Source organism: Strix uralensis, chromosome 23, assembly GCF_047716275.1.
Source record: "Strix uralensis isolate ZFMK-TIS-50842 chromosome 23, bStrUra1, whole genome shotgun sequence".
In the NCBI taxonomy this organism is placed as follows: Eukaryota; Metazoa; Chordata; class Aves; order Strigiformes; family Strigidae; genus Strix; species Strix uralensis.
In genome coordinates this window covers 9,236,411-9,263,471 of record NC_133994.1, presented here as the reverse complement: position 1 = coordinate 9,263,471, position 27,061 = coordinate 9,236,411, and the positions used below count along the sequence as shown (strand labels likewise).

The 27,061-nt window shown below is 48.6% G+C and overlaps 1 protein-coding gene across 15 annotated transcripts in view; it reads right to left on the bottom strand.

Moving 5' to 3' along the window:
* Positions 1-299: 299 nt before the first annotated feature.
* The window catches only part of ZBTB40 (zinc finger and BTB domain containing 40), a 42,880-nt gene continuing 16,118 nt past the window's right edge, over positions 300-27,061 (bottom strand). For 6 of the 15 annotated variants that reach the window (XM_074893241.1, XM_074893240.1, XM_074893245.1 and 3 more), the window contains 16 exons: positions 26,752-26,947; positions 26,086-26,228; positions 20,568-20,760; positions 17,606-17,742; positions 16,908-17,097; positions 16,602-16,814; positions 15,714-15,847; positions 14,581-14,749; positions 8,816-9,223; positions 8,118-8,324; positions 7,150-7,314; positions 6,479-6,693; positions 5,744-5,906; positions 5,349-5,435; positions 4,149-4,369; positions 300-3,412 (listed from right to left, as the gene is read on the bottom strand). In XM_074893241.1, the coding sequence (XP_074749342.1) occupies positions 3,221-3,412; positions 4,149-4,369; positions 5,349-5,435; positions 5,744-5,906; positions 6,479-6,693; positions 7,150-7,314; positions 8,118-8,324; positions 8,816-9,223; positions 14,581-14,749; positions 15,714-15,847; positions 16,602-16,814; positions 16,908-17,097; positions 17,606-17,742; positions 20,568-20,760; positions 26,086-26,228; positions 26,752-26,947 (3,033 nt within the window). In that variant the 3' untranslated portion in view covers positions 300-3,220. Of the gene's footprint in view, positions 3,413-4,148; positions 4,370-5,247; positions 5,490-5,743; positions 5,907-6,478; positions 6,694-7,149; positions 7,346-8,117; positions 8,325-8,815; positions 9,224-14,580; positions 14,750-15,713; positions 15,848-16,601; positions 16,815-16,907; positions 17,098-17,605; positions 17,743-20,567; positions 20,761-26,085; positions 26,229-26,751; positions 26,948-27,061 lie in introns of those variants that run through there. The other 9 variants (XM_074893246.1, XM_074893247.1, XR_012632085.1 and 6 more) reach the window with 9 other exon arrangements.

Here is a 27,061-nt window from a genome sequence, read left to right as displayed (position 1 = left end):
CGTTACTCCCCAGGCTCCTGTTACAGGCATTCTGCCCTTTTTCCAAAAGCATCTGGCACCTGCAACAGGAGGACACAGCAAAGGGCAGGACAGTCCCATGCTCCAGGCTGGCCTGACAATAGCTTCTCTGCTTCCTCACAGAGGACAGCACCAAGGTCAAGAGGGGCACAGGACCCCACAAACCCCAATGGGTCACCCAGCACCTGGGAGAAGACCTGCAAAAAAATCACATTTTCAGAAACAAGAAATCACATTTTCCTTCCAATCAATTGCTTCACATGACACTCTGTAGCTCCGTCTTTCATTCTCCATGTTTTATTTTTACAGAGGAAAAAAAAGAATATGCAGCATAAGAAGCAGTCACTAGTGATCAGCATCTTCAGCATTTTGCACACCAGACCAGGATGTGCCCTGGGAAATGCATCTTCCCTCCGGGTAGGACAGAGGTGTTGCTAACATTGCAATTTGCTCTGACGTGCATATTTCATCCATCAAGAAGGAACTGAAATGGGGGGATCCGAGTTATTATCTCCTTATAATGACACAGGAGATGCCTTGATGGTCTCTGTACAGCTGCAGAGCTCTCATTGAGTGTATACTTCTGGCAGGACTCTGCTGAGGATACATCCACGCAGACTCTTGCAGGGCACAAAGGCAGGAGAGACGGCCCTAAAGAGGAGATGTAAGCCTGAACTGTGCCTGCTGTGTGATCCACACCATCCCCCTTCAACTGTGACAACACTCAGTCAACAGGGACCTAACAGATCAAAACCGAAATGCATCACTTGCATGCTCTCCCCTAGCTAAGCTTCCCCCTGCCTTATAAGAGGGCTATAAATAAGGCCCCTTCTCCCTAAACCCTGCTAAACCTTTACTCTTCCTCCAGAGTTTTTCAGAAACAAAGGGAGATCAGCTTCACCTCGCACTCCCTGAAGGTACTGGCTCCCAGATGAAGGCTCGGACATCTACAAAGCATCGCCTGGACAATCCATCCCCTGCTCCAGAGCACTCACGCAGCCTGTGCAGGATTTCCATAGCTCCCAGGCCCCAGTGAGCCAGAAAAGGGGGAACAGCTTCCATCTCCACCAGCCTGCAGGACAAAATCTGCTGCTTACCTCCCAACACATCTGCTCGGAGACCATCAAGACGTACTTGCTTGTTCTGTCATTACCCCAAGTGCCGTGCACTGCTCTCCTGTGTCCAGGCAGGCATGAGATGGTCTCCAGCAGTTCCCCCTCTGTTCTCCCCCTGGCCAAAAGGGCTCCCAGGTTTTTTCACTGCTTCACCTCAGTAACAGATGTATTTTACCCTCTCCACAGGTGGCCACAGCCCCGTTTCAGGCTCTTCTTTAAGCAGCGATATCCAGGGTTTGGAGGTGTCCTGTCCTGGGCTTGGAGTTGCGCTTCAGCTTCGTGGTGGCTCAAGGGTCTCCTGCCAGCCCAGGAGCTGGGGAAGGCCTGAGAGGCTAAGAGGAGCTCCAGCAAAGGTGCAGAGGCACCTGGCCATTAGCACTAATCCTCAAGACCTTGAGCACCATCTCCTGGTCATTCCTGGATTCAGTGGCAACTTAACCTCACGCTTCATTTCACCATCACCACAGAGCCTGGGGGACAAACCCTGCATGCAACTGAGGAAGAGAAAGGTGGGAGCCCTTCAAGACACGTGCGACTCTTCAACAAGGTCATATGCTTGCTGCCACACGCACACACAAAAAATGCCATGCAGAATATTAGCTCCACCAAGCCCCTCTCCTGGGAGCACCCCTTGCTGTTCACTTCTTCTCTCCAGGTTGCAACAGGAACAAACTCTTTTACTGACACAACCACCTGGGTATGCTCCTGTGTGCCCATCTCTGCCTGGTGGCTGTGAGCAGCCAGCACAAGATACTGCTGGAAAACTCCAATCTGTTCATCTCCTGCACGCCCATGGCTCTGGGTAGCGTGATAAAACGGGCGCTGCTCACTGCAGGGTCTCGGGTTGCGAGATGCGCTGGGATCGCTGCTCGGTATGTAAATATCGCAGTGGCAGAGTTCAACCTTTTGGCATGAGGGAAAGGAAGATAAATGCTACCAGTCCCCTCAGAGCCACAGGAACCCTGCATCTATCTAATTGCACTTCATAATGGATTCAGCAAACCATTAATTATCAGATTATATTTTAGGAAACTGCAGATAAAAAGCTTTATGAAATTTAGCCTTAAAGGGGCCAGTGCGCTGCAGTGAAGCTGTTGCATCGTGCTGGCACCAGAGAAGCAAACTTTACAGTAGGTATGTGAACACATTTTACAAAGCAATGCCCTGCGTGCCGCGGGGAACGTCTACGTGCACTCACAGCAGCTATTGCACACTCAGACAGAAATACCTCCATTAGTGCCAACCCACTGATAGCAGTAACGAGGGGCCCTGGCACACAGGCACAGCTCCTTCTCCTTCCTCAGATGTGGCAGCTTCAGCCTGTTCTCAGTGAATTAGAGGAGGGGTGGGAGATCTCTGGGCTGTTTGCTCACAAAGGGGATGTGGATGCATAGACCTACCTGTGACCCTTCTTAACGGAGAGCCACAGCAAAAACATGGATGGGATCAGATCTGTGCTACACAAGGTATTACCTAAACAGCTCTTAAGCCATTTAGCACAACTCCCAAGAGGTCTCTGCTTGAGCAGAGAGACCAAACGTCAGCTCCGCGCTGGAGGACTTTTCCAGCTGGCACAACAGGCAGCACGATGGTACGGGGGAGAGCAACAGAAAAAGCAAAGCAGCCCTTACTCACCCTGCAGAGTAGCAGATACCTGCAAGCACATCACTGATTCAGCCATAAAAATCTTAACTTCTTTGGTTTCACATACTCCTACCACCCCAATTTCATCCTGCACTAGTCTCCTCTGTTCACAGAAGTGGAGGAACACACGTGAACACACCCCATTCCCATCTTTTCCTTCGCTTCTTTATTTCTCTTGAGCTAGGAGGGATGAGTGGTCCAGTTCACATGAGCTGGCAACTGCTGTCTGCAAGGAGACTTCCCAGGCCCTTGTGAATGTCTACAAACCTCTCCTGTCCTTGGCCATGCTGTGCCTGCTGCATGCCATTTCTTCTGAAGCATCACATACCCAGGGTTGCTTTCCCAAAGAAACCCTGAAACTCCCTGCTGGAGCAGCACCTTGAGGTCCAGCTCCCAAATGATTCTAGTGGATACCAGGTGCCATGCACGGGCACCCACTGCTTTCACTTGGTTTCTTCACAAATCAGAGTGACTTTGTCATCAAACAAGTCCTCCATAGTCACTGCCATCAGCTCAGAGCCTGTTTGGCTCACTTGGGATTCAGGCAACGTCACAAAGACTTGGGAGCCAGCGAGTTGGGTGTCATCAAAAGAGATGATGTGCTCTGCTGCTCCTTGCTCTGATGTCTGAATCACCTGTGTGGAAGACGACCCGAGAGTCAGACACTTACAGCACCACTTTCCCCACGAGCACTTTGCTACCCACATCTGCCCCAGCCCCAGCTCTGGTGATAACATTTAGCTTCATGTCAGAGGTCTGCAATTACAATAGGCGTGAGACTAATGGGAAACACCAAACCACACACACTGATGATGCAAAAGAGAAGACAGGAGAGTAATTTAAATATTTCTCTCCACAAAATTGCTATAATTAGCTCCATAAGCAGTCACAGACAAGGAACACTGTGATTATCCACTGGAGGAAGGCCAGCCCAGGGAATCTTGCACACTGGGCTCCCTCATTCAAGGAGCTGTTCTCCACTGATGGCTGAAACATTGAAAAGAAAGAGTCTGGGTTCAAGCCTAGCATTTAGCCTCCAACACAACAGCTATAATCTCACAGGGTATGTCATCTGGGCTTTAATAGACTCTGAGTAACCAGGCACTTCTGCACACACTGTCAGTCCCTCCCCCTCGGCTCCTGAAAACTAGGACTGAGCTGCTTCCTGTCCAGTGAGCCTGCCTCACACCAGCACAGAAATCCCAGAGCACTGTGGGCTGGGGGGCCTGCATCCTGGACCCCTCTAAGAAGGGGGACTCAGGGAGCAGAAGGGGTGACAGGAGACACAGGGTGGATTTGGGAAGAATAAGAGGGTTGGAGCGGGAGGATGGATGAACAACGGCGGGGGCTGTGGCACAGAGCAGTCTTTACCTGCACAATCTGGGCCGTGGTGGCTTGGGAGAAGACCACCTTGGGATGCTCAGTGCTGTAGTGTCCCTCCAGCTCGCCCTGGGAGGGGAAGAGCTCCCCACAGAGCTCACAGGTGAAGGTGCTCTCCATCTGCTTGAAGTGCTCGCTGGTGACATGGTTCTGCAGGGCCCCTGGGAAGCGGAAGGATGCTGAGCAGTACAAGCAGCAAAACGGGTGGGAGCCTGTGGGGAGAAGCACTGCCCTGAGCCTGGGCTGCCATGGCCAGAGCCTGCCCAAGGGCACAAGGAGCTGCAAACAGCCACAATGTGCTGGGCTGAAACCCACCAGGGCCTCGGGGCACGGCATGTACCAGTGTCCCTTCTCCTGGCTACACCACTGTCTGTCAAACAGGCTGTGGCTGTTCAGATCTCTGTCACCTCTAGTATTCAGAAACCAGGTTGGTGTATCTGCTTGTAGCTGCAGCCGTCCCTTCTTGCGGACATCTCTTCCTCCTGTTCCCTTACACCACCCAGCGCTGCTCCTTGTTGGAGGAGTTGCTTGCACCTCTCGATTCAGCTATTGCAAACCCATTATCCACCCCAGGGGCTCTCTCCTCTCAGAGAAGGCTATGTCTAGGTCTTCTCCTTCCTCACTCTCCAGGCTGGTGTTGGCTGCCCCCTCCAACACCTCCTGACCCATCTCCTCTCCTGCTATTCCATGCACAGCCCTGGGGGCCCACCACTCATAGCAAGTCTGGTCTGCCAGTGCACTCCACCCCACAGCACTGCTTCAGCCTGCCCGCTTACCAGAGGGCCCTTGACATTGTCTCCCCCAGCCCAGGTCCCTCTCTGATCTTTCTGGTGCTAACCTCCCTTTTTCTTCAGCCTCCTACTAGCTCTACCCTCCACAAACCCCAGTGCTCGGGGTTCAGTTCCTTGTTTCTCTATGCTGATGTCTCCTCACCTGCACTTCGCTTTCTTCTCTGCTGTAACAAGCAAATCCAGATCCCTCCTTGACTCCAGTGGCCCCAGAAGCTTAACAAACATATTCCAGCCTCACCAAAACCAGTGCTTTTTCAGTTCACCCGTATTTTCTGTTTCTTCACACTCTGCTTCCTTACCGTGTCCGTGTTCACTCTCCCACTTACAGCTCAGACATCACTCACTGAGAGGAGCAGTCACCGCTCACAAGGTAACGTGAACAACAGTAAATGTAACAGACCTGAGTGCCTGCACTTCATGTGGACCTGCAGGAGAGCCAGCGTGGGGAAGAGCTCGTTGCACATCTCACACTCGTGGAACTTCACATCTGCAAACAAGGCCAAGAACAGCAAGCGTGCACCCAAGGTCTTCTACAAGAGATCTGCACCAGAGCTATGTTAATATTTCAGCAACACCACACATGCACACAAACACGAGGGGCATCTTTGGAGATAAGGAGAGGCCAAGAGCAAGTGAGCTGCAAGACACTGAGACTTGCCAGAAGAGACTGATACAGGATACAAAGAATCTACTGTGATCTGCAGGTAAATGGGATGTGCAACCTTGTCCTATCAGTTATTATATCTCTCCCAGCAGTCACCACGTGGTTTTGTTCACCGACGAATGGGCTGTTACCTGTGTGCTCTGCCTTGACGTGCTTTCGGTGAGCAGCAGTGCTGGAAAAGGTTTTGTCACAGGAGCTGCACTGCAGGGAGGAGAACTTGGAGGAGCGGTGGTTCTGAGCTGCAAAGACATCAGGGTGGTGGGTCCGGTTGTGATACCATAAACCTGACAACTGCTGCAATGATAAGGATCAAATCATGGTTACAATTCAAAGCTGTTCCAGGGGCATCATGACAGTAAGAAACCGTGTGGAAAGAAAGCAACAGGAACAGTGGGGCTGTGCTCAGCAGGTACAAGATCTGCTCATCCTCCCACAGGACAGGAGCTAACACCTCACTTCTGTTTCTCCGTTGCCCCCAAAGAACTGAACGCTGCTGACTCACTCACTGCAGATCCCCGTTTGGCATTGAATTCCTGTTCCCTTGTAGGAATGTGCTCCCACATGCACTCCCACCAAGGCATGCCATTTGCAACATGAGTATTTTTATTCCTGGGAGCTGGAAGCTTAGGTGAAAGAGATTTGTGAGGGTGCAGACGGGCAGGTACGCAGCCCTTTGCGGTCACAGCCCATCTCTCTCCATGGACCTGCCCTTTCCCTGTAGGCCCTGCCTCCTCTGTGCAATTTTTCCCTCTGCTGACCACAAACTGCTGCACTCAGCGCGCACGGCCAGGAGAGACATCCCAGTGCAGGAGCGGGCAACAGCAACCTCTGGTACGTGAAACCAAATCCCTGCTGCACCAGCTCACCTGGTAAGCTTTGTCACAGATCTCACAGCTGAAGGGCTTTCCTCCGACATGGGTTACTACGTGGCGCTCCAGGAGCGACGGGGCGCTGAAGACTTTGGCGCAGGTGGGGCAGGGGTGGTACTCCCGGGAGTGGGCTTCGTGGACATGCTTGCGGTGCTCCTGCAGGGTGGCAAAGCTCATCCGGCACTTCTTGCAGTCGTAGGGATCTTCAATGCCTGCCACCCAGAAGTGCAGCAAAAACCACAGGGGGCAAAGAAATCAAGGAAAAAAAGAAAAGAATTAAGAGGGAAATTCACAGAGGGAGGAAAGAAAAGGGAAAGAAATGCTTGTTACTTCCCAAACGAAAACTAGCAGTGGAGCTTTGGCTCTGCATACAGATGTTGCTGCTCCTGCTGACCTACAGCTTCCTGCAGTGAGTTCCCAGCAGTCTGCAGTTTGCTGGAAGCCATCCCTGCCATTTGCTTTGGGATAACCCTACTCATAGCATTAAACCACTAGAGAGCTCTCGCTCTTGGGAGGGAAAAATCCCACCACGAGACACCCAGCCAGCCTGCAGACACCGTTAACACCCACCCAAGCTTTCACTGGCACAGACGGGCCTGCCATGACCCTGCAGAAGCCACGCCGCGCAGGCTGGGCTGCCCAAGAGAGAGGCAGCTGGCCACACTCACTGTGGAAGGTCCGGAGGTGGATGGAGAGCCCGTTGGCCTGGCGAAAGCCTTTCCCACACTCCCGGCAGACGTATGGTTTGTCCCCTGTGTGAGTGCGAACGTGGCGCGACAGCTCGATGGACTGGGCGAACACGGCGTCGCAGTACTGGCAGGCGTACATCTTCCCTGCAGGGACACCCAGGGTGAGCGCCTGCACCTAACGGGACAGGAGCTCTGTCTGGGCTATGCCTGATTTCGAAGGGAGAGGGAACAGACTGCAAAGCGGACAGGCTGTTCTGGGGTAGCCAGAGCATCTCAGCGCAGGGTCAAAAAGGTCCTGGAGGTGCTGGAGAAAACCACACCTGCACAGGGAGTATTAAATTACCAGGGACCTCAAGTACACGGAGATACTACAGACTTCTAGAGGTACTACAGGCTGGTTAAAAATTAATTGCCCAACTGCATCACACTCATGCAACAGTGGGAAATACACCCGAGCGTATTTATTACAAACGCAGTGATGTATCCTCTGTGCCTGTGAGCTGGCAGAGGCCTAAGCCCCAGTACTGCACGGGGCTGAGTGCAGGGGTGGGAGAAGCACTGACATGAAAAACAACATGAAATTCAGCCAGAGGGAGGGACAGGAGAAAGCAGGTTAAGCAGAGGGAGAAGGGCACATTGCAGGAGTCTAGACAGAGAGGAGCTACTCAGGGAGAAAAACAAAGAAGGAGGATGAAGAAGAAGATCCCCTTAATGGAGAGCAAACTGCTAAATGGGTGGCTAATCGGAGGACCTGGAGAAGGGGATGGGGAAAGGCAGATGGGGAATGGCAGGCAGAGCCACGCAGGTGAAGGAGATCTGGGAGCAGCCCAGCGCTCTCCCAGAGGATGGGGAAGCATCCAGGGGGCAGATAAAGGAACTAGGCACAAACGGGTGGATGGATGGAGCAAGCTAAGCCCATTGGCCAGGCTCCCGCGGGGAAGGCTCACCCTCAGCATGCTTCTTTTTGGTGTGGTAGGCGAGGGCTGAGGCCTGCATGAAGGTCATCAGGCAGTGCTTGCACATGAAGGGCCGGTCCCCCGTGTGCAGTCGCAGGTGGTTCTTCAGCGTGGAGTTGGCCGCAAACTTGGCCCCGCACTCCTTGCAGGAGAAGGGCTTCTCATCAAAGTGCTCGGTCAGCTTGTGGTACTGCATCCCTGGGGAGGCAGGCAGGACACGGAGGTGGCATTGGTGCCTGACCCTGCTGCAGAGGCACCACTCCATCCAGCCTGGATGTCCACCAGCCCACCCGTGACACTGGGGCTCCACCAGTGTCCTCCAGCCCGGAGGTCCACCAGGATATCATGAGCTGCCACAGGGAGGGCAAAGAGATTCAACATCTCTTACTCATCCTGGTAAACCAGCCACAGAACTGGAACAGCTTGATTATTTTTGGAGGCTTTTAAATTTGACAGTAGCCCCACTTTTCCTTGATGAGCCATGTGGAAAACCAATTAGGGAAGAACTAATCAGAAAGTGGTTGCGCTCAGTGGGGCAGCAGAAATGAGCTGAGCTGCATTTCTCACACATGGCGCTTGCAGAGCTGCAGGGAGGAGGAGGAGGAGGAGATTTCAGGCTATCACTTTATTATGTTGTCCAGACTTCTGTCCAAACACCCCTTCTCCCACCCTGCTCCCACAAACCCTACCTGAGGCGTGAGCAAACTCTCGGCCACAGATGTCGCACGCCACAGGGAGCCGCTTCTTCTTCTTCTTGGCGGTCCCCGCCACCCCATGGACCTCCAGCTGATGCTTCTCCAGCTCCTTCTTCGTTGATTTGACCTCGCTGCACTCTTTACACTGGATTTGCTTTCCTCTGGCCACCCGACAACGTTTCATGTGCACCTTCAGGCGACAGTAGAAGTGGAAGGTCTTATCACAGGCTTTGCAAACAAAACTCTTCTTGGAAGAAGCTTTTTCTTGGGGTTCCGTTGGTTCCTTGGCACCAGCACCTCCTGCCTTGTCCTCATCTTTGTCCAGAGCTTCAACTTGGGATTCACTGTTCACCTTCCACTTCCTGATCCCAGGTTTCTCCCCATTTCCCTCAATCAAGAGACCTATAGAAAGAGCAATTCCTGTTTCGGTGGTGACTAGTAGGACTGTGCACCACCCCCTTGGTCTCCCATCTCCTGAATTTTCCTACACAGAGAGTTGTTCCTTCACAGCAATAACAGACACACATTGGACACACGGCCCCATCACAACGGTGGCACATGGCTCTGCGTGGTATGACGCATGAAAGAGTGGTCCTTGAATTTCTCCACCCACACACACCAGGGGCTGGATGCCATGGCAAGAGCCAGGGCCAAATTTTCTAAAGATCTTGCTCGTCAAGGAGGAACAACTGTTGCTTCCAAACATCTGCCTCCTGCTCAGACAGAGGCAGGTATTTGGAAGCAACAGTTATGGTACACTTAAATGTCTGAAGATCTGAGCCTCAGGTATGATACTGTCTAAGTCTACCATTGAGAGTGGATATCCAGCCATTAATTACAAGAAATCTCAGGAACACTTCCTATATGCAAACTCTCTGAAAGGGAACAGATAATCTTGCTACGATCCTTCTGAGTCTTCTGGTTAGGGCCCTGAGGTATTTTAAATCGCTCATTACATTCATTCCTTAAAAAGTCTAACGCTTTTCTGAGTCCCTGTAACACCATCATCTCAAAAAGCACAAGCTGGAAAATTCACCTAGGATCTCAATCTACAGAAAAGACCCACAGGGAATGTACATAGGGAAGAAATCAAAATACAAACAGATATATTTGGCTTCTTTGCTATAATGAGAACCATGCAACTGTGTGGCCATGGAAACAAGTGCAGACTTCTTTTGCCAATGCACAGGAAATTCAGCCTGTGCTTGCAAAACTTGTTTTCTGCCTTCCTCACTATGGGAAGAGCTCAGCAAAGTGTCCCCCTGCACAGCGCTACTGCCCCGGATCTCCAACCAACTAGAAAACAGATGACATATTCCAACAGACTTGGAAATCTTAAGACGTCAAGTGGTGACTCACCAAGGGAGAAAAACAGACTAGAAGACTGGTTTCCAGTTTGTCCTGCTCTGTCAAAATAGCAATACACACCTTTCACCTCTGAGGTCTTTTCCCACATCCCTACAACCCAACACTCTCAGTTTTTCTGACCCCACTGAAGAAGTATCTTTAAACCTCCCAGAAATGTTGAATGTCAAAAAGTCATCTTGCTGGGCAGGAGGAACGTGGATGAAGATATGAGCACTAAGGAAACCAGGACTGGAAATGTCTAGAAAAAGTGCCATGATGAAGTGGAGTTTTGCCACAGACCCCAGTGCACCAAGAGCTGGCTCATGGTCCTCCTGTCTGTGAAAATATTGATCAGGATTACAAACTTTTAGCCTAGACAACAGCACAAGACTATAATGGTATAAAGGCAGAGGGAGTTCTCAACTGCAGTCCACCTTCATGGGGAAATGCATAAAGAGGCTCCAGGAACAGCTCTCCATCACCAGGGGGATGCTACTACTCCCTGAGAAGAGTCTTGAAAGAAAGCTGAAGCAGATCACATGAAATCAATGGCTAGGTACCTGCACCCTGTCCCATGCCAGTGTAATATATACATCCTGGATGGCAGGAGAAACCTTGCCTGATGGTGGAATACACCCTCGAAAAGCTTTCAAAGTCTGGCTACCATGAGACGGGAGAAAGGAGGCATGCTAAACTGCACGACACAAAACGGATGGGACAGAAAGGGAGGCGTCAGGTTGCTGAACTTGCAGGTTTCTTTAACGGCATCAAGTACCACGGGCTGGCTGCTGTCTGGACAGAAGAGGGAACATGTGGCACTACATCGTCAGAGTAGCAATTCCTTTCCACTTGGCAGCCAGGATGTCTCTCAGAGACCCTGCTATGAGTGAAGACAAGATTTCATACCTCATTAGACCAGCATTGAGCAACGGCCATTATCCAGTCAACTTCCATCCTTGCAGATGCAGGAAGCTTGGAGGTGAACCTGAGCGCTCTCATAAGAAATAAAACCAGACTGAAGAAGTGATTGCACATCAAGTTTGAGGGGGTGGTAACTTCAGATGCCTTGGCCATGCCCCTGGCTGAGCCTCTTGGGAGCAGACAGAGCCTGAAGGTAAACGTAGACCAGAAAGGTCCCAGACAGGAATTCCCGACTGCAGGGTCCTCTGGGACTCTGGGCTTTGTGTCACTTTCCATTCTCTGGTCACAAAGACATTCAGCACTGGAAGAAAAGCCCTGCTGTTACTTATGGCATATTTCACACCAAGTTCTCTTTCTCTTTTATAAGTGGTCCGCTGAGCCTGTAATCCTGCTGGCTGCTCTACCCTCCCCGTAGAACTCCAGAAGAAGAAGATCTCCTCGTGTGTGACCATCCCATCTCTCAGTTCTTCAGCTTAAGGTGGAAGAAAATTTCACCTACCCCTTTGCATCTTGAAAGTCATTCTGATGTTTGCTGGCACACACAGTGGCTTCTAATGCAGAACTTTTACAGGGGAGAATGGCATTTTGCTAGCAGACCCTCCAATTTAATGATTCCAGAGGCTGACTCAAGCCTAAGTTAGATGCTGTCTTTTTTAAACACAAGACTATGTAGAGGAAAAGCCTTTTGCTGGAGTTGACACATTTCTGAGATCTGAAAGTGAGGCATATCTTGACAAACATGATCTCCCAAGAAGTGACTGTACAAAGACCTGGAAAGCAGCTGGCTAGAGAGGAGGTTATGGAGTTGGCTGGAAAAGCCAAACCAGCTGCCAACAGTGAAAGTGCTCTGAGTACAGAAGGGACCCAAGGAGAAACCCACAGACTTCATATTGTACCTCCACCAAAGAAACCAGCCCTTTACTTTGATGGGGACGGATGCAGACAGTTTCCTCCACAAGGATGTCTAGTGCTTTCCAAGTGCTTCAGCTCACCTAAATTAAGTATCAGAATCTTTTTCCTTTTTTTTTTTTTTTGTGTTAGAGATGTAAAACCTGATGCTCTCAAGTGGAAATGCAAACTGTACGCATCTCCATGCGGCACATATGTTCTTCAGAGATCTAAGATCTCTGTTTCAAGTGGAAGCTCACATCCCTCAAACACGAGGCCTGCAGTTATCATTCATATCTCATGCCAAGAGCCACATGGCTGTTGATCCATAAAGCCACCTGCAACATTTAGGGCTGGTAAGCAGTGATATCAGAGCTGAGGAGACTGGCCTAGAAATTAAGATACAGAAGTTCAGTGTAAGGATCTGTAGGATGCCAAAAAGGGGCTGGTAACTGGCAATCCTCCTCAGAATACTTCATACAGAATATATGTCTTTGCCAAGTAAATACCATTTTTCCAGGGCTCTTGTTTTTGATGTTACTTCTTGCTTGATTTTGTCTCAACCTTGGCTTGAAGCCCTGTGAAGACACTTAGTAACAGCAGTCTGCTCTCTTTGATAGTGGTGCCAGAGAAGCACGCAGCTGCCAGAGCAATCTAGCTGACTCCACAGGTCCCTTGCTGGAAAGCACTGCAAGGTGTCCAGGAGCTGAGGTGGGCTGCACATTCACAGGCTGCAATTGCTGTTGGCTTACCTCCCCCAGAGTCACCAGGGCATCAGCCCTGGTACATCCCATGGTCAGGCAGGGTCAAGGGGACTGAGACAAGCGCCTGCAGCATCAGAAGGAGACAGAGAAGGAATGGCAGATAAGAAGGAATCGCCTCTTCATTGGAAATCCTCATCAGAACCATGACCAGGTGAAAAAGCCAACTGGATTGGTGGCAGCTCTTGGTGGAGTTAGAAGAGAAGATCTAGATCTGAACGGGGCAGGAACACTGCATCTGCAGCGCAGGACATCTCTCAGGGAGACCACTAAGTCCACTGTGCCAAGAAGGGGAGTAGAGCATGTGCTCTCACCCTCCGAGCCCTATAGCTAGAGCAGTCATCCACATCCTTGGCTGCTTCTACACCCGCACTGCTCCCAGTCACCCAGTCCCATCGACCACCCCAACAACATCTCCCCATTGCTCAAGAACACAGGCAAGCTAACGAACCGAGGGTGCAGAGAGTGACCTAGGAGCAGGTCACTGCCCCTTCCCAGCACAAGAGGAACACTGGCTTGGCCTGTGACTGTCAAACACGAAACAATGGCAAGTGTCAAAGCCAGGAGTCTTGCGTTCACTCATGAAGACCGACCATGGCCCTGACCCAAATTTTCAGACAAAGCAATTAAACCTTCTACCCCTAAAAAAATAAAGATGAGACATCAATAACAGGCTGCTTCCTCTAACCACCTAGCAATCTGTTAGTATTTCTACACTGCACCGTAAGCTAAGCAGCTCTGGCACTGCGAGTAAACAGGGATGGATTGAGCTGAACCAGCACCTGTGCTCGGATAAAAAAAATCACACTGTGTACATCCCAGTGGGCTCTGCAGCCCGAAGAATCTGGATGCGCTGGGAAACACGATGCCATAAAAATGTATGTGAGCAAACAGAACAAGCAAGCCGCATCTGCATCCTTTTCAAGAGAATGCAAACCTGCAGTTAGCTTCCTGGCCCTCCATTATCTTTTTCATTAAAGCACCAAATTCTGTTAAGCATTCTTCCTTCAAATGACGGATGAAGAGATACAATTCGGCTCAGCTGGAAAGCATCCCACAGCTCCGGGCAGGGTCTCACATGCTTATTGCTATGCATTTGTTTCTGGAGTTCACCAAATTGCTATCTGCATACGTTTTGTTCGTACCTTTGCCAAACTAGTACAGTATGTACCGTTCCCCTACTGCTGTGGGACCCTCCCAGGGGATCATTTGCTCTGTAAAGTGTATATACATAGCAAGACCAAATTAAGGCACCATAAGAAAATTAACTCTGAAAATAGTCTGGGACTGCAAAGTGCACCGTCACGGTCATCTTCGCACAAGACAAGTGCACTCTGATATGACCTTTTTGCAATCAGCCTGTGAAGTATCCACACATACACATATAAAGTCAAGGGACTGTAATAGAAGTCCAAATTAATACAGATCCAACAGTACAGAAAGAGCCAAAGAAACTCCAGAGCTTAAGGATAATAATTCTAAGAAATTACAAAATTCTGATATAAATTGCATAATTAAGTCACATAAACGCCTCCAGAGCAAGGGCTGGGGTGGAGAAATGCAAACGCAGTTAAGGAATACCAGTGCGGGGTCAGTTACGGTCTCCACAATGCTCATAACATACAAAACTTTAACATGGTGAGTTTTACCAGCAGGAGAAATGCACACTCCAGCGCTTGGATCCAGAGGTCACCCCTGTGAATCCTCCTGACATCTGGCCAGGGGTAGTTCTTTGAAATGACCTCAGGCCACCAGGACACTGAGGTCCACTGCCAAACTGCCCAAGCCTCCCAAACCATCTGTAAAAGATCACAGAAGGATGAAAGCCGGTGATTTTCTTACCCACATGCCCCAGCTCCTGCATCACTGGCTGCAGGTCTGGGAAGGACTCATGGACGTTGCACAGCAGCTGACAGATCTTGATGGCTGGAACAGACTTCTCCTGGGCTGTGCTCAGAGCTGCTTTCAAGGAGGCCTCTGAACTTTCCTTCTGAGCAGAAATACTCAGTAGCTGGAAGAGGAAGAAAAAACTATCACATGACAGAGATCTTGGGCTGTGAAAGGTCGGGATGGTCTGGGAGCGAGGGCACATCTTTGTTTCATCTCTACTGCTGGGAACCTGCTTTGAGAAACCAGAAAAGAAATCCCTTTCCATACAGGTCTTTGCCCCTCCACTGATGTATGTGCATGAGCTGAGAGAATTTCAGGATTAAAAAAAAAGTTACAAAAAATTAAATTCTCAGACTTTCTGTTTTGGTATTAGCTCAATTAAAACCACCTTTCCACGGAAAGAGTGGTTCCTCAATGCCCTACAACATTACAAGCTTACCTAACTCATAAACCTGTGTTTCACACACAACTCTGAGCTTTTCTCTCCCTTCCAAATCCAAACCTGCTTCAGTCAGTCACTGCACGGAAAAGCAAAGCAAGGATCTGTGCATGCCCATACATACCTCACCCTTCCAGATCTCCAGCAGCAGCTAACCAAAGCAGGAATGAGCAACTGCAGCCTGCTTGGTGGAAAAGGCCAGCTTATTACTAATTAACAGAGTTAGTTTTCTAGGTCATTTTCCCTATCAAAGGAAAACAGGCAAGGCACTCTGGGACACTACACAATCATGGCATCCTCAGTGCTTTTTCTAGGAGTGTTTCATTCTCATATGTCCTGGAACATCCAACTTAAATAGAAACCCCCTCCCTGGCAGCTCTGCTTTCTCTAGGACTTCAGCACCCTTGCAGAGCTGAAACAGGTTTTGCTGTGTTTGAATACCCACATTTTCACCAACTGAGAATCTCGCTGGCAATTTCTTTTACCTAAAAACTCCTTCAGCATTTATATAAAACACTCAACACACTCTCACTTCAGCAGAGGGGCACCTCCAACTTTGGATGGCTTCCCCAACCTAAAGTAACATCCCTTGATTTCAGTGCACGCTGAAATCCTTTGTGCCCTGAACCACGCCAGCTCCTCGTACCTCTTTTACTGCTTCTGTGAGTCCTGCCTCACCCGGAGCCAAGCCCTCCAGGTCCCCTCTCTGCTGGATGGCCTCCGAGATCAGCTTGCTGTGCCGCAGGATGATCTCGATGGCTGTGCTCTCGCTGGTGGCCACTGAAGATGAAAATAAAAAGGTATCTAAAAACACAAAACTCAAGGAGAACAAGTCTTAGCTTCGCTTAGCTTTGTCCAGCTCGCTCCGGAAGCTGAGCTGTTAACAGCTGGAGTGATTTCTTTAGGGCATAGGAAACAGAAAACACCTACAGGCAAGCTTTGGTTACACTAATTGCAGCCCTGACATCCAGCATAAAGACCTAGCAGACCTCACTTCTCACTGCTTGTCCAACTTTGGGTGAGAAGATAGGTGTTCCAAAGCACATTGCTGAAAAAGACAACAACAACCTCAAAAGGCTGGCATGATTCTCCCAAGACTCAGGATTTCTTCTGTCCCCCAGCTGTAGACATTCCACTCTGCCTTTTGCAGAGAAACAGGCATTTCTAGGCAGAATTTGACTCATCTAGGGACAGTAAAAAGTGGCTGGATGCACCACACACCACAAGTGCTGGTTTCTCCAGGCTGAACACAGAGGGGATGGAGGAGTTCAGATGGAGGCAGCTACGCCACAGGCATCTGACTGCAGGCAGGCAAACCCCACAGCTTTGTACCCGCAGGGCCAGCACACACAGCCAGGCTCTGCCCAACCTCCCTCTCCTGCCCCACAAGATCACTAACCTGAGTGCTCCTCACATATGCATGCGATTTCGACAACGATTTTGGGGGAAAAGCACAGCTTAAGTTTTAAAGTAGGAAAACTCAAAGCTAGAGGCTGAGGCTCTGGGGAGGACAGGGTGGGGGCTGCACACAGACCTCTGATGAAACCCATGCTTTCAGTCTGATGGGCCTCCAGACGGTCATTAGTGCAGGATGGTGGCCAGCTCTCAAAAGGTTTGCTCATTAAAAACCTGAAGGCACAGAGCCACAAACAAAGCAGCCATGTTTGTAGACCAAAGTGCTTTTCCAACCAATGAACTGTTTCACCGAGGACATGGGTGTTGAGACCCACTGGAAGAAAAGAGGTTCCTGGCCAGGGAGAGGGCGAGGAGTTAGAAAGCAGCTCCTGCCAGCAGTGGGAAAAGCTCAGGAAGAGCGTGGGGGGGACACCAAGGCCATTACCTGCTTGGAAGAAAAACTCTGCGCCGGGTTGTCTCCGGATCTCCTCCATGAGCAGGTTCAGCGGTGCAAGTTCCTGCACAGCCAGCAGCAGCTGCCAAACAGCAGAGACCGACAGAGACCGCTCCTCCAGCGCTGCCGACACCAGCGAGGCGAAACCGCCACCTTCACGCTTCACAACCTGCTCCATCGCCTTGGAAAGACCCACAGCGAGGCACTAACAAGGGACACCATCCACCTGCCCTGCATCATGCTTAGACAGGACCGTGGCTTACCCCCGACCCAGCCTTCTCTTGCTCCCACCCTGCTAAAGACCTGGCTCACAGTACAACTCAAGCGGTGACCACCTGGAAGCCCGGCTCCTCACCCAACCACATCAGCCATTTCCTCAACTCACTCCAAAGCTGAGCATCTCTCCTCAATGCCCAAATCAGGCACTCTTACTTGTCAACCTTCAACTTCACACACAGAATCACAGAATCATCAAGGTTGGAAAAGACCTTGAAGATCATCTAGTCCAACCATATACGTTACCTGCTTCACTCCCACTACAGGATACAAAGGAATCATTAAACCAATTCCCACTGAAGGCCTTCCCCAAACCAAGCCCGGTAGTAAATCAGATCCTCAGGACTTGACAGGGATCCCAGATGGGGATTAAAGCTCAGTATCTGCTTGTGCATGTGCAGGAGAGTGCTTACCTCTCTCTCAGCAGGAGCCAGGCTCTGTGCAGCAGAGATGCCCTGCAGCAGCGTCTGGGTGTCTGTGAGGAGCTCCACTAGGTTTTCTCGGTATCGTCTCAACAGTTTGGCTCCATAATCCTCTGGGCTCCATTTGGCTGAATGCAAGTGAATGAAAATAAGAAGAGCTCAGCTTGCAGCATCTTCCCAAAGGGCTTCAGAGCTAGGGGAGAATGAAAAAGCCAAGGCAGCTGGTTTTCCCAGGGCCTTACGCTCAGTACACCTGGATTCACCTTCAAGCAGAGGATGAACACGACAAACCAAAACTTCTCCAAATCAAAGACAAAACAGAATATTTTCTGCCTATACATGCCTACAGAAATAGATCTCTGGCACCCAAATGCCTTTCAAGTCTCAGTCCTGGTCTGAGCCCCGAAGAGGAAACTCTCAGTTCTCAGCCACGTTCAGCAGATAAACATGTGGCCTTGTCTGTGAAGACAATACCTCAAGATGTTCATCAACCTCTTCTCATGTCCTGGAATCAGAGACCCCAGTACTGACTCTTAATTGCAGCTTCATTGAAAGAGGTCTGTAAGTGAGAGTCTTTGATCCACTCCACCAAGGAGCTCTGCAACGTGCTTCATCTCAGCCGTGTATGACTATCAAACATACTAACATTTTACAAACACCCAGATGGTCCAAGGTAATCAAGAACTTAGCAGGCTGAGTTGTCCTTCGTGAAGGTTTAAGGAAACACAAACCACACTTGTGATTGCGAAGCAGCAGTACCACCCTCTTCTCTCCCTTACACTAAAAAAATGCAACTTTAACCTCATTCCTTCCTCCTCCTGTATCCAATTCGAAGCTGGGTCTCCTGAGGTTTGCCCTGATGAATCTGAGAAACAATGACTCTAGAGTAACACCACAACCCTTTAAAAACACCCCAGTATCAGGACACAATGGACTAATTCAGGAAAGAGGAACAGTGTTTATTCAGGATAACAAAGAGACTTGGGCAAAATATACTGTGTACCAAAAGTAATATACGATTGTACTTGTCAGATTAGTTGATAAATAAAACTGAAAATTGCCAAATATATGTATCTGAAACGGATTTTTTTCACTGTTGGAGTTATTAAATTGGAGAAGATGCATAGTTATACTTTTGTAGGAGAAATCAAAACAAAAAACTGTAGTTCATCCAGACATCTGTGCGTGTTTTTTGTTGTGTGCTTAGGTCTTTTAATCATTTTGGTTCAGTACCAAACAGAACCTATTTTTATTATTTGCACAGCACTACTTGGGAGAAAAGCAGCTAATACACACAGCCTGGTGAAAAGAAAGTACAGTTTCTGGGACTCAGAAGACATACAGTGCCAGGTAAGCTCTCCAGGATGGTGAAGAGGCAAGGGCAGGCTGTGGGAATTATCAACGGAAGATTCTGAGCTAACATGAAAAGTTCCCTGGACAAAGACTTCTTGGAGACATGAGTGTACTCCCTGGCAAAGCTAAGGGAACCTCATTAAGCACTTGAGCTCCGTAGGGTTTAGGTATGACTTGGATGTGCCCCACGTGGACCAGGGGATGGTTTACAAATGAAAGTATTTTCCTCTCTTCTCCCATCGGAATATTTCTGATTTTATTACACAAATTTGAGTTGTTCTGAATGCACTCTCCAAGCCGTACCAGAACCAGAGCGTGCCCTGCACCACCGTACAAGACATCCTCCTCTCTGTCAGCAGGACAGCACAGGACATCAAAGGCTGCCATCAGTGGCTCAAATAATTCCCTCCCTCTTCATTTCCACAATAAGAAATATCTGCACTTCTGTTTGTTCAATCTGCAATTTGAGGAGATTCAGCTCTATGTAATTAAGGAATGCTCCTCCTTGGAATGGGTATTACCACTAGATAATTAACCATGTTGGGAGTCTGGTATTTCAAGAAAGCAATCATGCTTAACAAATGACAAAGCAAACTGCCTGTCGGGAATGTTTGCTACAGAGGAAATTATCAGCATTATGAGCACAGTTTTGCTTTCTATTAAACACTCATTTACATTTCACTGCATGTTAATTTAGTTTTTAATTTTTATGTGACTTCAGAGCTGGTGAAATTCACGCCTCTATCTGACCTGCTCCAGGGTGGCCCTAAACCCACCCGAACTTGGAAGACTGTCCCACCAGTCAAAAGATGAGACAACAAACAATAAACCTCCCCAAAACAAAAAGGAGGAGGGGACTAGCCATCCCAGATAACAATGTCTAATGGGGACACTAAATGTGGGACTCCCATCAGCACTCTCCACTCCACACAGGACACCACGAATCAGTGACCGTGATGTGCAGAAGTGTGACCTGGATCAAGGACAGGAGCACAGCCCAACTAAATTTTCTCCACAATCTCCCTCAATCACAAGGAATTCACAAAGACAGCAGTCAGGTAAGACATCGTCTGTATTTAATGTCAAGAGATCTACAACTCTGGGGAAGTGTTACATATTTGCTTGCAAAGCCAGCAAGTACCATAAGTTAAAGTCACCAATGGACTTGAGTTTGGTAAAGACGCCTTCACCTGTGAAGCATTTATTATGTGAAAATTGTTCTATTTATTATGGAGACACATGCTGCTGCTGCTTTTAAGTGACTCAAAACCAAAAAGTAACTTGACACTGGAGGGAATAGTTCTTCAGTTTTCCAGAGATAACATCCTGGTTTCTACCCTATCGGTGTCAAACTCAAGGAAGGAGCCCAACAGGCTTCTGACCCACACTGCTCATCTCACTGCAAAGCAGAAGCCTTTTCACTGGCATAGTCCTCCTACCCCAGTGCTCCCAGACCATTCTTGTTTGAATAAAATGGCCATCTCATTCCCTTATGTGAAAGTAAGATTACAAAAGCATGCTGCAGTCCAGACAAGCATCCAAACTTCCTGAAAATTCCCTGGTCTGAGCCCCCAGGCTCTGAAGTTTAGTCTGCCCATACCTTTGCCATCAGAGATGTTTGCTGTTGCCACCAAGTTGTCTAGCAGAAGGTGGAGGCCAGGGAATGATGCTTTCACAGCCCGCAGAAGTTTGACCAAGCTTTCTGCTCTCAGGGTTTTCTCTTCATCCACCTTCCTGAGCAGATTGTCCACGGCTTCCCTCTGAGAGCCGTCTTCACAGCAATCCAAAACTACCTGCGACAAAGAAACAGCCAAGAACCTGTCTGTGAGAGCCTTCTACAAACTCTTGGATCTGAATAGAGATTGGAGAAATAGGAACAGTACCACGGTCCACAGTACTGCAATAAATCCATATTCACTGCTTCCACTAATTTGATTAACTAGGAGGTGTTATGGTGTGCTAGTTACAGGAACATCTAAACATGTCCCAGGTGTGTCTGACACGTGTCACCTTGAAAACTACCCTGGTAGGTTCTTCCACCAAGCCCAGCTCTTGAAAGTGGCTGACAAGCAAAAAAAATTTATTCAAAGGAAACAAAAATAGACTTAAAGACAGGGTTCAAAACAATATTTCATTTAATATTTTTAGATAATACTTTTTAAATTGGCAGACTCTTTTCCCTTGTCTCCCCAATTTTTCTGCTTCTCATCAAAAGACAGAGATGGACAGAAAAAATAAAAGACTTGCTATTTAAATAAGCATCCTATTAATTGAATGATTATTTCTATGATGAGGCCACATGAGACATCTCTTATGTGAGGTGCAATCACTGCAGCTTGGAAAAGCTCTAGTATGTCAGTATAATACCTACAAGGCTCCTACAACAGAAAGCCAGTTGACAAATACAGGTTGACCTCCTCTCTGCAAACGCTGTGTTCCTGAGCATTTGAAACGTAGGACTGGCAGAAACTCTGCAGGTCACCAGCCCAGTTCCCTGCTGTCATAAGCACTGCACTACACAGTCCCATGAATAAAATTATTAAGATCTGTCCTAAAACTAGTTACATTTTTGCTCCCTTTCCCCTGGTTGGAAAGCTCTTCCAGTCTCATTCCCCTGTTGATTCTTCTAATTTTCAGCTTAAATTTATTCATGGCCAGTGTATACCCATTTGTTCATGTGCCAACATTATCTTTTAGCTTAAAAAGCCTTCTAAACTCTCTGAGGTGTTTACCCTACCCTTCCTCTCCAATTTCTTTATAAGAGCATGATCATATTCCCTCTCAGTCTTCATTTCACTTGTCTAAATAAGGCAGCTGCTCTCGTAAAACAGCTTCTCCATTCCCCTGATCTTATGACTGCAGCTGTCTCTGCTTCGATATAAATTCATCTTTTTTGAAGAAGACTAGAACTGCACACAGAAATTTCAGATGAGGTCTTAATTCTTAGTTCTCATTACTGCATCTAAACGCACGCCCTTCACTGTATACTACCACGTCATTCAATTCTCACTACTTAGCTCTGCAGCCGTGTAATTCCTCTCCCCCTTGCAGATCCTCCTATGTGTGGACAAAAGATCACGGTTTTGCTCATCAGCAAGTTTTGCTAAGCATGCTTTGATATTTTTGCGTCAATAACATTAGTGTGCATATCAAGTGCATGCCAAGAATCTCACTGGTAACGTTGCCTCAACCCGTCAGTCCTGCCTTCAGCACAATCTGTAGTTATCTCCCAATAACATACATCCTTTCTTAATATCACTGCTTTCTCTAGTTTAACAATTTCCTCACATAAAATTCAAATGCTTTGCTCAAGTTTAGATCAAGGCAGAAAAACCCATTTTTATCTCATCAAATAAAGATTCCAGGTCAGGCACTCACAATTTACTTGAACACCCTTCCTGCATTTTATCCCATTTTTGGGGGGGATAGCCCTCCAGCCTGTCCCAACACATACTCTTGTGCAACCCAGAGCTGCCTGCCTGGATCACTCTGCCACATGTCTGTCCTGGCCATCAATTGTAGGGACCACTCTCAACTTGGAAAATACAGCAATAAACCTTGTCGTTGCTCTCGCAGCCATGTGTGTCAGCTCCTCCAGCCTGCTGGGGGATGCCCTTTGAGTTGTGGTTTCACTTCAGCTGCAGGAAATTCCTGTTTCTGTATCTCTCCTGGATTTGTCCCTAGGCTCAGTCATGAGTTTGATGGTCATTCTTCTCGTTGTTATTCTTCTTTACTTGATCAGACAAACGTTTGTTGCCTCAATATAGCCTGTGATGCCCAGCAGCCTGATGTACCACAGGACTCTCTTCATACCTCTAAAGCACATTTCTTTGCCTGCCGGACATTTCAGCCATTCCTTGCAGGTCCTAATACTCTTCCTCAAGTTATTGATTCACTCAGGTCTATAACCTCTCGTACAAATTCTTCTCTCTCGTTGAGGATGCAAACTTCAGATAGTTCTCCTACCTTTAACATAAAAGAAACTAATCCAACAGCTCCTCCTGTGCTCTTACAAGCAGCTGATCTCATTAATTAGTTTCTCTCATTACTAAAGATCTGTCCTTTTATAGCCAAAACTCTGTTATGGAACCTGTTGACATATCCTCCCATCTAATTCACACTGAGCTGACTCTGGATCACTCAGTCTGAAGCCCTCTTTTAAGAGGACGCAAAAAGGGGTACCAGAGCAGCATCCTTTTGGGGAGCTCATGTTGTAACCTACCACTGCTCCCAGGCAAGTGTCGACAGGCACAGAAGTGATGTCCCTGGCAGTGGGAGACGCAGCATTGACATTTCAAGACTCATTTTCACAACACTAGGTGAGAAAGTCAGAAAACATCCCCAACTGGGGCTTTTCCATCCCCAGTTAAGATTGCTCCTACAACAGCCAGTAACCTTGCTTGTGCTGTCATTGATACCGGTCCTAACTCTGAAGCAATTGGCTTTGAGCATCAAGCTATGGAGGCACTGGAGCCAAAGGGAAGGGAAAGTGCATAGCTCAAAATACCCAAGTCCCCTCTAGAAGAGAGGCTGGAGAGAAGGAAAGGACAGATGTTTCTACCAGCTACTCTGATGCTCTGGGTTCAGGGCTGTACTGTGGACTGGTTGCTCTGAACTCTGCAATGACCTAAGCTGTGGGACACCATGCATGAGAGGTTACCTGCTCTTCCTCTGTATCCAAGTTTATTTCTTTTAAGTGATAATCAGCATCAAATCCATTCCCCAAATCCTCCGCCCTACCTCCCCATATTACAGAAACACTAATAAAGCCACAAAGTTAAGCACTCAAAAAATAGAAATGGTAGGTAAAATGTTCCCCAGAAAAAACAGGGATTTACAAAGAGGCTTCAAAACACATCAGGTACTGGTTTTCCAGCAAAGAAAATCAGACTTGCTCCATGCACAGCTTGGACCAAGCATAGAAAGAACCCGGTTGCCTAGAAAAAAGGCTGTTACACGTAAAACTTGTGCTTGTCTTGCTGAATAAATGTGTAACTAATGAGGCAGTGACTGTGAGAAGAAAAAGGAAAACCTCTTCTTTATGAACCCTTGGAGAACTAGATCCTACCTCTGCCAGTCAAGAGCTCTAGTGCAAAGCTGGATGAATCAGGAAAGATGAAACCTTCAGAGGTGGCTACTAATTCCATGTTCTTTTTCCCAGTACTGCACCTGAGACACCAGAGATGTCAGCTGCACACACGCCACAGGTCCACCATTTTAATCAATTTAACTTCTGAAATAATTAAGCACTTCTCCACTTGTCTGAGGGGTGGGGCGGGGGAGGGCAGGGAAGAGAAAAAAAACTAAATAAAGCAAGCCTGGAAAAAAGGGAACGCCCCAAGGTCAGCCTACACTTAGCAATTTCTGCCTTATTTTCCTGTGGCACAGCAGGGGAAAAGCAATGCACCCAGCCTCAGGGGAGTGCTCCCCAAATCCATTTGTTATTTGCTGGGAACCTGCGGCCTAAAACAAGAGCATAAAGGGATCTGATAGAGAGGAGAAGGACTTTGTATTCGGAGCAGCGTTTGGAGGCTCTGCAGCAAATGGATCATACAGTGACTGAAGAAGATAAAAAGAAACACTGAATAACACTACCCTTTCACCAAAAGAGGCAGGAGTCCCGTAGTACATGATGATGCAATTAAAGGCTGTATCCTGTGCCCAAGGAGCATAATAGTGATGGCAGAAAAGGTTTGTTTGTTGGTTTTGTGGGTTTTTTTTTCAATGGGAAGGACAAAGAAAATGGATGCATTTTTACTACCTAATTCCATGAAGACAAAAAGAAAAGTGCAGGGAAAAGGTGCAGCCTTTAAAAGAAAGGCCGCACTGCAACATGAACAGGCATATATGAAAAATCCTCATCTCCCCACTGCTGATGCAGCTTTCACGGCTAGGAGCTCAGCTCCAGGCACCCTGCACGGGTCTCTGCTGACAGCCACAACATCCCCAGCAGATGCTGAGTCCTTTGCTGCATTCACGTCTTGCTCTCTCCTCTCACTTCCACATTCCAGGCTCAGCCATGCTGTTTTCAGAGGGGAGAATTCATCAGCTGCCACACCCTAGCCCACAAGGACAAGGCAGATGCCTCTGTTGGCAGCACCTTCTCTGGCCCTCCTGCCCCGAGCTGTGCCCATGCTCAGGGATGCTCTACACCGGACGCTTGGTCAGGGACTGCATGCAAGTGAGCAGGGCATTAGTGGAAGGACTTATGAGATGGGCAGAGATCCTCAGCCCACCTGTCGTGGCTCTGGTCAGGCTCACTCAGACAGAAAGCAGACATCATTCATGCCACTGAGCACAACAGTGCTTTCCACTCACTATAATGCCGCGTCAGGGGAACTAACTGATGTGACAAGCTAGGACAGGAGGTCTGCGAGCTGCGTACGGAGCGCAGCATGCTGGGGCACCCTGCAAGTTTCAGCTGCGCAGGCAGGGTATAGCTAGCTCCCCCCAACACAAAGGAAAGCAGGTTATACACGATATTTTGTCCTTTATGGCTTCTGCAAATCAGTACGCATAATGTAATTGCTTACAGGAAAGCAACAGTCCTCCCCACCAACTGCTGCATTCAACACATCAAAAAAAATAAAAAAATCAAAAAAATCAGTCAGTGGATGTGCTACTCCTGCAGGCAACTGTGTGATAAGAGTTAAAGAAAAGAGTTACAGCTGGGAGAGTCAGCTGAAAGGCAAACTGATGACCATGTACACAAGGAGGTAACTGGCAAGCACAGAGGTATTAGTGGTTCTGCTGAAACCAAACTCCACTACAGAGCCTTCTCTGGGCTCACAAAAAGATATTTTCAGGGCCTACAGGAAGTACCAGGCACCTCCTCTGCCCCAGGCTCCACTTGCAGGAGCAGCCTGACTCTGCGCCTGGCAGCGCTCCTCCTGGTCTTGAGGCTGCCTTCACAGCTCAGCTTTCACTGTTCCCACGGTTCCGCGCAGAAGGACCTGAGACAACACACGTGTGCAGTCAGTGCTGTACAAAAGGGAGGTGAAATTGCCAGGTGAGGCTAGCACATCCCTTGGCAAACCATGTGGTAAGACGTTTCCTTGCAGACACACCACACCCACCCCCTCGCCCACAGAGTTCTCCTTATTTCAGATTTTTTTTACCCGCTTCTCCGAGTCAGTCAGGAATCCCTCTTCTGCTGCCTCCAGGAACTCTACGATGGGGCTCAGCTGTGTCACACTCTGGATCAGCTCCTCCCTGCGTCCCAGCAAGCGAGCGGTCAGCGTCTCTCCCTCGTCTGTGCTCTCTGGGGAGAGAAGGATTCAGAAACACAAGAGAAGAAACAAGTCAGTCTGAAGGAACTGACAGGCTCCTGAAGTGAGTGAGACTCTGTGAAAGATCTAAGTGAATAGCAAAGCTCATCCCAAGCACAAGCAGCAGAGGAAAACCACTTTACTATTCTCTTTAAACTCTATGAAAGGAAAACGTCTCATTTATCTAACAGAGCACAAAGCCATAAAGCAAGCTGGAGGTTAACACCAGGTTTGCAAGGCCACTGCTTTGTGTTAGACTCAAGTAAGAAAGGAGCTTTCAATCCTGAGGCTCAGCTGTGCTCTGACTCATGCTGGCTGTGCAGCCATCGATCCAGCCCTCCAGGCAGCGATGGGGAGAGCCCTGCACTGCCCACACCCCACTGCTGCGGGATGGAAAAGCTCCAGCATCTCGGCCAGCATATGATAAACCTCCTGCATCCCAGTAAGGATACAGGGCTTCTGGAGTCCTGCTTTGTCTGTGAGGTTGCCTGCTCACTTCACCAGAGGCTTCTGTACCTGTTTGCTGCAGGGTTTCTCCACTGCCCTCTTCCCTCTCTAGCAAAGCTGCTCTCAGCTTGGGATTCCCGTCTTGAAACAGCTTCAGTAAAGACACAAGGGTCTGAGCATCCAGGGTCTGAGCATCCTTCACTTTGCTCAGCAGTTTCTTGAACACCGACTGTTCCCCTGCCTCTGCCAGACAGGCAACCAGAGCCTACAACAGAACAGGCAGGCAAACACAGTGAAGGTTTTAATAACAGAGTCAACTGCCCTAGACAAACAGACGTGAAAAGCAGAATCCTGGGATTTTTGTTCAGGGGACAAAAAA